The 13977-nt window shown below is 41.3% G+C and overlaps 1 protein-coding gene across 1 annotated transcript; it reads left to right on the forward strand.

Annotated features, from left to right (window-relative positions):
- Window positions 1-6560: 6560 nt before the first annotated feature.
- On the forward strand, window positions 6561-10592 carry LOC139413353 (class E basic helix-loop-helix protein 40-like). The gene is made up of 5 exons (XM_071160612.1): window positions 6561-6966; window positions 7096-7159; window positions 7301-7408; window positions 8160-8283; window positions 8448-10592. The coding sequence occupies exons 1-5, from the start codon at window positions 6890-6892 to the stop codon at window positions 9302-9304; spliced, it is 1230 nt and encodes a 409-aa protein (XP_071016713.1). The 5' UTR covers window positions 6561-6889; the 3' UTR covers window positions 9305-10592.
- The last annotated feature ends 3385 nt before the right edge of the window (window positions 10593-13977 follow it).

Consider the following 13977-nt stretch of genomic DNA (forward strand, 5'->3'; position numbering starts at 1 on the left):
TGTTTTCCCCTTTTTTTCTTTCTTAATTTAAAAATATATATACATTGTCAATTGTAACTGCATCTGTATGCGGGCACTCTGGTGCACAGACGAGCACAAATCAAAAGAGAAAGTGTTGTAGAGTCAAATCATCCTCGGCTGGGTGAAATGTAGCTATTCAGAGAAACGGAGCATGTTAAACGAAAGATAAATGGACTAGTGCGTGTCTGTAGACTCAAACAAAAACACGTTTACAGAATAGCCAACCTCAGTCACAAAAGGAGTGTGTGTAATTGGCTGGAATTAAAACGGTGCGTCTAGCTTAATTGGGGGACTTCCCTGCAGGATTCCCCACATACCTAGGGGTTACTGAACTTGTGACTAATTATATAGGTTATATATTTATTTACAGTGCTTTGGGAAAGTATTCAGACTCCTTGACTTTTTCCCCATTTTGTTACGCATCCTAAAATGGATTAAATCAATTTAAACACAATAGTTCATTATGACTAAGCAAAAACAGGTTTTTAGAAATGTTTGCAAATGTATTTAAAAAAAAAAGAAATATATATATAAGTATTCAGACCATTTTCTCAATGCTTTGTTGAAGCACGTTTGGCATCAATTACAGCCTCGAGTCTTCTTGGGTATGACACTACAAGCTTGGAACACCTGTATTTGTAGGATTTTCTCCCATTCTTCTCTGCAGATCCTCTCAAGCTCTGTCAGGTTGGATGGGGAGTGTTGCTGCACAGCTATTTTCAGATGTCTCCAGAGATGTATTCGATCGGGTTCAAGTCCGGGCTCTGGTTGAGCCACTCAAGTACATTCAGAGACTTGTCCCGAAGCCACTCCTGCGTTGTCTTGGCTGTGCGCTTAGAGTTGTTGACCTGTTGGAAGGGGAACCTTCACCCCAGTCTGAGGACATGAGCACTCTAGAGAAGGTTATCATCAAGGATCTCTCTGTACTTTTCTCTGTTCATCTTTCCCTCGATACTTACTGGTCTCCCAGTTCCTGCCACTGAAAAACATCCCCACAGCATGATGCAGCCACCACCATGCTTAACTGTAGGGATGGTGCCAGGGTTCCTCCAGACGTGACACTTGGCTTTCAGGCCAAAGAGTTCAATCTTGGTTTCATTAGACCAGAGAATCTTGCTTATCATGGTCTGAGAGTACTTTAGGTGCCTTTTGGCAAACTCCAAGCAGGCTGTCATTTGCATTTTACTGAGGAGTGGCTTCCGTCTGTCCACTCTACCATAAAGGCCTGATTGATGGAGTGCTGTAGAGATGGTTGTTCTTCTGTAAGGTTCTCCCATCTCCACAGAGGAACTCTAGAGCTCTGTCAGAGTGACCAAGGCCCTTCTTCCCCGATTGCTCAGTTTGGGCAGGGTGTCCAGCTCTAGGAAGAGTCTTGCTGGTTCCAAACTTCTTCCATTTAAGAATGATGGAGGCCATTGTGTTCTTGGGGACCTTCAATGCTGCAGAAATGTTTTGGTACCGTTCCCTGATCTGTGCCTGGCAAAATCCTATCTCGGATCTCTACAGACAATTCTTTCGACCACATGGCTTGGTTTTTGCTCTGACATGAACTGTCAACTCTGGGACCTTATATAAACAGGTGTGTGCCTTTCCAAATCATGTCCGATCAATTGAATTTACTACAGGTGGACTCCAATCAAGTTGTAGAAACATCAAGGATGAATAACCAAAACAGGATTCTCCTGAGCTCAATTTCGAATCTCATAGCAAAGGGTCTGAATAGTTATGTAAATAAGGCATAGTATTTATTTTATACATTTGCAAAAATTTCGAAAAAACTGTTTTCACTTTCTCATTATTGGGTGTTGTGTGTAGATTGATAAGGAAAATAATGTATTTTATCCATTTTAGAACAAGGCTGTAAAGTAACAAAATGTGGAAAAAGTCAAGCGGTCTGAATACTTTCCAAATACTGTATCCTGGTTGAGAAGGTTTGACACAGGGAAAAATGGAGCAGACCAGGTCTGTAATTTGGAGTCTAACAGCCTATTTAAAATAGGCAATGGTCTATTACAATATTTACAGTGCTTAGTGAAACTTTACACACTCCTTGCAGTTTGCTGACTACAATGCAAAGTTTGCTGCCTAAAAATGTTCTTAAATGTTATCTTAAAATAGATCAAATGTGTTTTTTGTTCCTATCGATCTACTCCACAATTTCAAAGTGAAAGAAAAATTACAGAAAATTCTAGATCTACGTCTTGATTGCGTATGTCTTCACACCCCAGAGTTAATAGCCTACTTGGTCAAAGCACTTTTGGCAGCTACTACAGCTATGAATAATTTTGAATAAGATTCTACCAACTTTGCACAACTTTCAGGGCAAAATATATCCTTTTTTTTCATCGCTCAAGCTCAATAAATTTGGTTGGGAATCATTGATGGACAGCAATATTGAGACTTTGTCTCAGATTTTCAAGTCAGGAACAGTCAACACCTCTTGGAAACGCACTGGGCACAGAGGTCAATTCGACGTACAGTACCAGTCAAAAGGTTGGACACACCTACTAATTTCCTTTAAAGTAAATTTGTGGAATTTACTTCCTTCTTAATGCATTTGAGCCAATCAGTTGTGTTGTGACAAGGTAGAGATGGTATACAGAAGATAGCCCTATTTGGTGAAAGACCAAGTCCATATTATGGAAAGAACAGCTCAAATAAGCAAAGAGCAACGACAGCCCATCATTACTTGAAGACGTGAAGGTAAGTCAATCCAGAACATTTCAAGAACTTTGAAAGTTTCTTCAAGTGCAGTCGCAAAAACCCTCAAGCGCTATGTTGAAACTGGCTCTCATGAGGGCTGCCGCAGGAAAGGAAAACCCGGAGTTACCTCTGCTGCAGAGGATACGTTCATTAGAGTTAACTGCACCTCAGAAATTGCAGCCCAAATAAATGCTTCATAGAGTTTAAGTAACAGATATCAACATCAACTGTTCAGACGAGACTGCGTGAATCAGACCTTCATGGTCAAATTGCTGCAATGAAACCACTACTAACAGACACTAATAAGAAGAAGAGACTTTCTTGGGCCAAGAAACACAAGCAATGGACATTAGTCCGGTGGAAATTTGTCCTTCGGTCTGATGAGTCTAAATTTGACATTTTTGGTTCCAACCGCCGTGTCTTTGTGAGACGCGGTAGGTGAATGGATGAAGCACGGAGGAGGAGGTGTGATGGTGTATAGGGCAAGCTCCCCAAATACAGGTGTGTCAAGCTTGTAGTGTCATGCCAAAGCAGACTCAAGGCTGTAATTGCTGCCAAAGGTCCTTCAAAAAAGTATTGAGGGTCTGAATACTTATTTATGTGATATTTAAGTTTTTTTATTTGTAATAAATGTGCAAACATTTATAAAAACCTGTTTTTGCTCTGTCATTAATTGGTATTGTGTGTAGATTGATGAGGGGAAAAAACAATGTAATCAATTTTAGAATTAGGCTGTAGCGTAACAAAATTCATATTTTTTTCTGAATGCACTGTATATCGTCCAGACATGTGCACATCTTACAGTTTAAGCCTACTAGGCTATTTACAATTAACGTCCATGAAAATATGTTGTCATTGCTGGGGACATACTGTAAGTGTGTATGCTGTGTGGCCACTAGGCAGACAGGCACGCTCATCTCATAAAAATAGAGGACTCATCTTTATATCCGTGCCATAGAGCCCCACCGTAGAGGTGTCATAATACCCATAAAACCAAACAGGGAAATGGCCCAATCGTTTCTCCACCATTCATTTTTCCCCATAGTGAATTTTTTGAAACTCTTTAAAATAAGGGCTGTGTTTCATGTGGGCGTACCCTGGTGTGACGTTTTGATAACCATGTAAATCTCTCTAGGACAAGGTTGACTTTTATCAATATATTCGGCTCTATTTACTCTCAGATTCAAATGATAATTGGCATCAAAGTAGACATCAACAAGACTACAAATCCCTGCAAGCTCCTGCATGTCGTCTCTATCTGACACCTTTGCTAAACAGGTTTTGTGTCAATTTAAAACTTGCGCAAGACAGTTCACAGACTTGTGAATTTAAAGAAATGTTAATTTATTCATTACTACATGTAGCTAACATTAGAAGCTACAATCTGCAATATTAAAGCTGATCTACCCCCTAAAAAAGAAATACAAATATAAAAATTGATAGTTAATCTAGAGAATCTTACCTTTGCCTCAATTCGGCAGGCTCGTCCAGATCATCATCATTAGCAGCTAATTAGCATTTCATTTTTGGGGGGTAAATACAAATCAAATACAGGCAAATATATTGCAGAATGTCACGCCAGGGTAAGCCTACACGAAACACATCCCTTATTTTAAGTGTTTCTAAAATCCCTTATGGGAGAAATGAATGGTGGAAAACAGATTGGAACCATTTCCTTGTTTGACCGCTAGGTTTATGGGTATTATGACTCACACTGTGGTACTCTATTATAGCATCTGTGACAGCATGGGCAGTGCTACTGAGGCTACCACCCATAGGAATCCTCACTCAGTTGACTACTTTGACTACTTTAAAATGGTGGAAGCCCTCAATGGCAATGTTCATGCTAAAACGGTTATATCCATGATGAGTACTTACACTATAGAGCTGAGACATAGAGAATGACAGCAGGGATCAGGGCTTCGTTCTGTAAGTTTTTTACAATCTGGAACATTCAATTGAATTGAAAAGATGCTGTACTGAACGATCAGTTAAAAAACGGTGAGGTTGTGGGTTGGGAAACGCTGTCAGAATGGCCACTGCTCTTTAAATACGTCACTCATTGCTTTAAGCCATACCTTGCCACACCCATCAAACTGGAGCAAACATACCTCATTCTGTTCAATAACTTTTTGTGGAACAAAAAAAAACAGTTCAGTACAAACTGTTCCACACCGTAGTAAACATTAGTTTACATAGTAAACACATGGCCATGAGGAGCTCAACGTGACACCTTGGTGCTGCCGGAAACAACAAACCGATCTACAGCATCAAGACTCATCCCTCTGCAGGTGCACGTGCACACGCAAATGGGTAGTGTGTGGACACCATGTCAATTCTGAGCCTATTGGCACATGCAAGAATACAGATCAGCCTGGAGAAAATAAAACAGGCAATGTGCCACCAAATAATTACTCCCACGTGGCATTAGGTGTTTTATTATTGTTTATTATGTAATAGCCTACATACATTATTGACTGTACTATTAGGTTGGGTGGTTTAGTTTATTGGGGATTTTTGTCATGGCCATAGGCCTACGTGTATATAGGCTTTATCAAAACCTACAATTGAAAACCTGCTGAACATAATAGTGTAAACAAAACATAGATTTTTATTTTCACACTCACACTCACACAAATTGAATAGGAGGCTACACCAGAATGGAAATGTGTGTTCCTCCCTGCAAATTGCTTTCTGTGGATGTTTTCTCAATTGTAATAACATTTAGCCATAGAAGGTCTGACCTACTTTCCTTACGTTTTAAAAAAAGAATAAGTTAAAAAAATATATAGTATTTTTGTTCGCTCATTCAGTCACAATAAAGGCCTAGTTCACATATTTGTATTTATTTGTTATTTATTTGTATTTCTAATTATCAGGGGTGCCTCAGCACCCCTACTTCCTGTGGCTATGCTCTTTCCAATTCCCCACTGTCCTATAATAAGTTATAAATCTTCCTAATATAGAGTTGCACCCCCCTTTGCCCTCAGAACAGACTTAATTGGTCGGGGCATGGACTCTACAAGGTGGAAAGCGTTCCAGACCCATGTTGACTCCAATGCTTCACAGTGTTTTGACAAGTCGGCTGGATGTCCTTTGGGTGGTGGACCATTCGTGATACACACGGAAACTGTTGAGCGTGAAAAAAAAACAGCAGCATTGCAGTTCTTGACACACAAACCACCTACTACCTACCATACCCTGTTCAAAGGCACTTAAATATGTTGTCTTGCCCATTCACCCTCTGAGTGGTGCACATAAACAATCATTGTCTCAATTCTCTCAAGGCTTAAAAATCCTTCTTTAACCTGTCTCCTCCGTTTCATTTACACTGATTGAAATGGATTTAAAGTGACATCAATAAGGGATCAAAGCTTTAACCTGGATTTACCTGGTCAGCATATGTAATGGGAAGAGGAACCTTGGTCCTAATGTTTTGTACACTTAGTGTATAGGCCTATGTCATTATTCTGCATATGGAAGTTGTACATGAAAGTACAGTTGACAGAATGTACAACATGCCAGTAGCCTTCATAAAGAACAAATCGATTGGGCTTTAATGTGTATGGAAGGAATTCTGCCCTACTCTCTATCTAGTAAACATGGTGGACGTGCACGTTCTGCCTCGAGTTGTTTTAAAGTCTCGTGGCGTAGCTGTAGCATGGTGGTACACGTGACTCCACAGCCAACGAAGCATAAACCCAGCCCGCTAGAATAAGAGGGAGGGCTATTCTCGTGCAGATCGCACAGAAAGGGGATGGGTTGGAAGCGCCGTCCAACACGTGAGGCTCATGTGACGGAGGTAGGTCAGCTATCCAACGGAGAGACTGTCTCGTCACAGGGTTTATTTAACACGTAGACCAAACCAACCCTCTCTCACACATTTATCAGGGAGTAGAGCTTCTAAACCATTGCTGTGCTTAGATCTCAGAGTGACACCATCACATTGACAGTCTGCAAAGCAATAGCCTGTTGAAAGATTATTCTTTATAGAAAAAGTGTTAACTATTGAATAGAAGAACATAACAACAATAGCAAGAAGAAGAAGAAAAATATATCTTTCTTAAATTACAATATTTGCTGACTATTGAAACAGATCTGAAGAAGCCTATTTTTAGGGTTGTATTTTTTGAAGACCAATATTTGGATTTAATAAAGACGCAACATGGAGAGGATTACAAGTGCACAACCTCCTCCTTGTATGGCAAAACACCAGTTGCTGGAGATGGCAGACATGCAAGGGTAAGTCCCCAGAACCAGCTGGTAATTTATGCACTATGACATTGCAAAACAACCTGGTATTGTTGTGTAAATAAATAAATAACTTTAAGCATGATTTCTTATCAATATTTTATTCTCATTGTCCTATAGAATGGATTTCCCAATGTACGTGTACAAACCCCGACGGGGTTTGAAGCGCGGGGAAGACAGTAAGGTATGCTACAGTTCTTTACTTTAAACATTTTGTTCATTTAGTTTAAAACAACATGTTCATATTTGGTAGTATATTCGTTCTTATTCCATATTGAATATATGTTACACATTGACTTACAAATGTATGCACGTTTCCCCGCAGGAGTCATACAAGTTACCCCACCGATTGATTGAGAAGAAAAGACGTGACAGAATCAATGAATGCATTGCCCAACTGAAGGATTTATTGCCTGAACATCTCAAACTTGCAGTGAGTACGACGTTCATGTGTACTGACTATGTAATAGCAATGCAAAAGGTCTAGCGCCACCTGGTTCACGTTTGCTTTGTTTGGTCAAATCATTGCCTTGATTAAGTCTGACATTTAATTCAAACATTTTGCCTGATATGACAAAGGAAAGTTATTATTCGATTTTTTTTTCATCTCATAATTATCTCCCACTATGAAATCGGGACGGGACTGTTGATCTGTCTCCGACCGTTCGTTCGATCGTACGTTAAACGCGATATCTTAGACAGCACGGGGCCGATGTTGACTAAACGTGGGTGAATTATGCTCTTTGCCATAGAGTTCGGTAATTTACAAAATTACACTGATTGATTGGCCCAAGGCGGGAGCTATAGTAATTAACTGAAATCTGCATCATGTGTGGGGGATGACGTGTTTACTGTTGCCTTTTGTAAATGAGTTGTATTATTATTATTATTATTATTATTATATCAATAATTGTTCATATTATCATACCTCAAAGTTTGGCTAATTATAATTAATTAATTTAACTGCCTACACATATTGACACAAAGCCTTTAAAAACAATACATATTACATAAATAATACATTGATCAACTATGCTTTTAAGTTATATTTATTGCATTGTGTTTGAATGTTGGTGTGTGCGGATTCCCTGCCTTCCCCTCTGTGGTGGTTTGTCCTTTGTTCAGCTGCTGAAAGTGTTACATAAGAAAGATCAACATGCTTATGGAAGGTTTTCCTGTTTTAGACTCTGGGCCATTTGGAGAAAGCTGTGGTGTTGGAACTCACCCTGAAGCATGTGAAAGCCCTGAGCACTCTCCTGGATCAGCAGCAGCAGAAAATCATTGCATTACAGAATGGCATGCAAATCAGTAAGTTTGACACCGTGAGACACACTGTTTCATTTTATTATGGGCTACACCTTATTCCCCCCGATCAATAGTATTATTTGTTATTGACATACCATCGAGACGTGGTTTCATTGCCAAAAATGTAGTATTATTGAATATATCTGATATGACTTTGTTTCTCACAGGTGATCAGAGCAGTGTTAGCTCAGAGAACAGTGAGGAGATGTTCCGCCTTGGTTTCCACGTCTGTGCTAAGGAGGTCCTCCAGTACCTGGCTAACCAGGAGAGCAGCAAAGACCACCTGATCCCCTCCCACATGATCAGCCATCTCCAGAAAGTAGCATCAGAGGTGATCCAGGGTCCACCCAGGCCCCAGCCAGAAGAGTCTACCCACAAACCCGCAGAGAGCATGGAAAAGCCTGCTGGTCATCCGCCTAAGGGCAACGAGGGTAACGCCAAGAACTTTGTGTCTGTCATTCAAAGGACATACCCCCACGGACATGGGGAGCAGAGTGGCAGTGACACAGACACTGACAGTGGCTATGGAGGGGAACACGAGAAACGGGACCCCAAAGGCCAACGCACAAGCTGCTACGGCAAGGAGGGGGAGCTCAAGTATGATGTGGCTGAGCGGATGGCAGGAGGTGGCATCAAGCAGGAGGGTGATGAGCCCCAGATCAAGAGGTTAAGAGCTGACTCCTCAGAGGATGAGTCTTCCTCTGGACAGGTGGTCAGCAGCCACGGAAGCTACATGAGCTTCTCCCAACACCAGACCCCACTCTGCATGCCCTTCTACCTCATCCCCCAAATGGCTGCAGCATGGCCCATGCTGGAGAAGTGCTGGTACCAAGGGGGCATGCCCCTTTTGTACCCAGGCATGAGTGGCTCTGCAGCCAGCTTGTCTCCAGAGAAACTACCCCAAAACCTGGTAATGTCGCCCAGGCCAGGTTCCCCGGCACACCACCAGACACCTATGGATTCACCAGCTCTCTTCCAAGCTTTAAAGCAAGTCCCCCCCATGAACTTGGAATCCAAAGACTGATACACTTTTGTTGTTTGCACCCTGCTCTATGAATATTTGGTGTTGAATGAATTGCCTGCTGGAAGGCATCCAGGGAATGGGAAAACAAAGACAAGAGCACCAGCAAGCAGCTGTTTCACCCCTCAGCCCACATTCTCCCTTTGAGAGCAAACAGCAACTGTTACACACAAACACAGTAGCCACCGCCCTCCAAGCTAGCACCCATACACCGAGAGGAGCCTTGGAGCCAGTCAGCACTGAAGCTCAGTCCCTTTAGAGGCTCAAATATGACCTGTTGCAAAGTTCTGAGTAACTGTAAAGAGATGGTCTACACAAGGACATGACAAAAGTGTTTGAGGGTGAGACTTACCGTGGGGATGGTTTCTCTGCACTTCTGTTTAATCTCAGAGTTAAACCCAGAATGTGATGCGCAGACAGCACAGCCCCCAGCCATTCGGACCTGCCCTTTGCACACATCAGTCTGTAATGAATGTAAGAATTGTAACGAAACCCCTGTAGATGCTGCTTGAGTTTCTACGTGTTGTAAACCTGTCACTGGAGGATGAAACTGAAACTGCAACAGACCGTCCTTTAGACTAGAATGCTACCAAATATGTCTCTGGTTTATGTTGACCAGGGTAGTCACAAAATCCATTGCTCCCTCTTCACCCACCAAGTGTACCTTGCAGCTAAATTGATTTTTATTCTTTAAACAAGTCAGGATGGTGTCACCGGACCTGTTCTGTGTCACTCATGATGTAAATACAGAAGTGATTTTAGTTTTGAGTTTGTAACTCACTACCATTCGTGCAAGTAGTTCTTGTGAGGTGATGTCTTGTACTTATTTTGTTTATACTACTTGTACATATCTATTTTTGATACATGACCTACAGAGTGTATTTTCATTGTGACTAGACGGAGAGAGTTTTAGCTGCCCATTTTGCTCTATGCCAAGAGAATGTGTACATAGCATTGTGCTAAGACCTGATTTGCATCATGCTCATTATTAATTTCCTTTCTGGTCAAAATTCTGTCCTGATCTAAGTTTATGCTGTTGCCTTTACTTGTTCATAGCAGACAACAATTATGGCAGATGTCTAACTGTATTTGTATTAATTATTGAGTCTGTGGCAAAGAGAGGAGAGTGAATGTAACGTTAAGGCAAAATGTTAGTTTTATATGGAACGAGGTACTTGGATTTGTATTTTAGGATCTAACAGATGGTTGCTTGTTGTACATATTTTGTCTAGTACTGTTGACATACATTTTTAAAGATATTAATAAAGATGTTTTTTTTCCCCTGTGGAAATAAGTGTCTGGGTCGGAATCTTGGTAGAACACTTTAGCATGTTGCACAGCAAAGCAACCCAAACTGGCTTCTCATCCAGTGGCGGTCAGCGCCAATAAGATGAGGGAGGACAATTAAAAAACAATTTAATTAGCGTGGCCTTTTCTATTACCGCATATTGGATAACTGTTATTCATACTCCATTCACTCAGTTCAATGTAACATTGATAGATCCAGGCTACATGATACTAGAATTTTCCCTATTTCCCATCAGGAAGTTGCTACAATCTAACCCATGAATGGAAGTTTACAACGTAGTTGCACACAGGTCGAAATACAAATTTAAGGTGATAGACAGTGGCACATTCAATACCGCATTGCATAGTCTTACCTGCATTTAGCTCATCTAGGGTGTAATCATTTGTCTAACAGTTGCAAATGAGAGTTTCTATTGGACAAATTCAGGTATGTTTATCCCTGTTTCGTTCCGTTTGCTCCCATTTAAGTAACGTTTTTCAATAGAATCGGTGGAATGAATACACCACTGATCACACGTTAACAATGTTCACTTTCATAGCAGCCACGTTGTATTCCTTCTCGCATCTATGCGCTCTCCTCCTCTCACCTTTTCCCTTTCGCTTGTGGAATTTAATGCATTAGCTGTATGTGACCAGGTGAACAAGCCTTTCCAAAACAAACCATAACCACTACACACAGCCTACATCATTGTCACCATAATAGCTAAAGTAACGTCATAGTCAACATAGCTAATAGAACAAATGCGTTAGTAAACCCAATACAATCATGCAGTAACGTTAGTGTACAGTCAGTAAGCAGTTCAGTAAGCAGTTTAGCAGCTACACCAGTGGACCCCGGTGGCAATAAATTAATAAAATCAAAAGCTTACCTTGACTTGGAAGAGTTCCAGCGTTTGTGTTGGTTAGTCAATCAATCAAATGTATATATAAAGCCCTTCTTACATTAGCTGATGTCACAAAGTGCTGTACAGAAACCCAGCCTAAAACCCCAAACAGCAAGCAATGCAAATGTAGAAGCACAGTGGCTAGGAAAAACTCCCTAGAAAGGCCAGAACCTAGGAAGAAACCTAGAGAGGAACCAGGCTATGAGGGGTGGTCAGTCCTCTTCTGGCTGTGCCCGGGTGGAGATTGTAACAGAACATGGCCAAGATGTTCAAATGTTCATAGATGACCACCAGCAGGGTCAAATAATAATAATCACAGTGGTTGTCGAGGGTGCAACATGTCAGCACCTCAGAAGTAAATGTCAGTTAGCTTTTCTTAACCGATTATTCAGAGCATCTCTCCCGCTCCTGCTGTCTCTAGAGAGTTGAAAACAGCAGGTCTGGGACATGTAGCATGAACAGGTCAGGGTTCCATAGCCGCAGGCAGAACAGTTGGAACTGGAGCAGAAGCACGGCCAGGTGGACTGGGGACAGCAAGGAGTCATCAGCCCAGGTAGTCCTGAGGCATGGTCCTCGGGCTCAGGTCCTCCGAGAGAGAGAAAGAAAGAAAGAGAGAAATAAAGAAAGAAAGAGAGAAAAAGATAATTAGAGAGAGCATACTTAAATTCACACAGGACACCGGATAAGACAGGAGAAATACTCCAGATATAACAAACTGACCCTAGCCCCCCGACACATGAACTACTGCAGCATAAATACTGGAGGCTGAGACAGGAGGGGTCGGGAGACACTGTGGCCCCGTCCGACGATAACCCCGGACAGGACCAAACAGGCTGGATATAACCCCACCCACTTTGCCAAAGCACAGCCCCCACACCACTAGAGGGATATCGTCAGCCACCAAATTACCATCCCGAGACAAGGCCAAGTATAGCTCACAATGATCTCCGCCACAGGACACCCCAAGGGGGGGCGCCAATCCGGACAGGAAGATCACATCATAGGCAGCTAGGTAACATAGCATCCCTCTGTTTGAGCCGGGTGTTTCAGTAGGCTAAACTAGCTAGCTAGCTAGCTAAGTAAGTGAACGTTTTAAAAAATACTAAATATCTCTCGCTCTCTCTCTTGCTTCTCCTTCATTTTTTAAGAAATTAATTTGTTAAAAACTGTTAAACTATTGTCTTTCTCTGTCTTTGAGTCAACTACTCACCACATTTTATGCACTGCAATACTAGCTAGCTGTAGCTTATCCTTTCAGTACCAGATCATTCTCTGATCCTTTGATGTGGAAGTTGTCATAATTTTGTATTGAAGGCAATTTACCCAGAAGAGTACGGAAGCTAGCTGTCCTCCGGCTACAACATGGTGCTACCCTAAAGAGTGCTGTTGAAGCTACTGTAGACCTTCATTGCAAAACAGTGTGTTTTAATAAATTATTTGGTGATGTGAATATATTTAGTGTAGTTTTATCTAAAATGAATTCAAGCAGTTTGCTGTAAACAACTAAACAGTATCATGTTCCAAACACAAACTACTTTTTTTATTAAGAGATGCAATATCAGACACATAGGGTATTATATGACTACCTGACATTTTTTTTTTACATGTGGATTGATTGATAGATTGATAGACAAAATAGTGGATTGATGGTCTTCATCATATTAGACATCTGTAGGCTAATATTCAATAATATTTTTGAGTGATTGTAAGTTTTATCAGTTAGTGAAAGTTCCCTGATAACATTTTATATAGCCTATTCATCAGAAAATAAGAGCCAACCAACAGAACCAATAGGCCTATACTTATTGTAGGCCTTTACCTCACAAATCCTGTAGCCTACAGTTTTTTAAAATCACATCTTGTCTTATCATTGGGTGAATGATAATGGCAAGAATAATCAACATTTTTAAATGAAAATATTTGGTAGAATGTATATATATTTTTTTAAACTCTTATTCAGCTGGTTATACAAAGGTTAGCCCATGTAATGACGTTCGTCTGTACGAGAGGCGGACCAAAGCGCAGCGTGGTTGTTTTGATTCATGTTTTAATAAATAACTTCACATGAACAAACTAACAAAAACAAGAAATGTGAAAACGCAAAACAGTCCTATCCTGTGACAACAAACACAGTGACAGGAACAATCACCCACAAACACACAGTGAAACCCAGGCTACCTAAGTATGATTCTCAATCAGAGACAACTAATGACACCTGCCTCTGATTGAGAACCATACTAGGCCGAAACATAGAAATACCCAAATCATAGAAAAACAAACATAGACTGCCCACCCAACTCACGCCCTGACCATACTAACTACATACAAAACAAAGGAAATAGAGGTCAGAACGTGACAGTACCCCCCCCCCCCCCCCCAAAGGTGCGGACTCCGGCCGCAAAACCTTGACCTATAGGGGAGGGTCTGGGTGGGCGTCTGTCCGCGGTGGCGGCTCTGGCGCGGGACGCGGACCCCACTTCACCA

Source organism: Oncorhynchus clarkii, chromosome 7 (genome assembly GCF_045791955.1).
Source record: "Oncorhynchus clarkii lewisi isolate Uvic-CL-2024 chromosome 7, UVic_Ocla_1.0, whole genome shotgun sequence".
NCBI classification, from domain to species: Eukaryota; Metazoa; Chordata; class Actinopteri; order Salmoniformes; family Salmonidae; genus Oncorhynchus; species Oncorhynchus clarkii.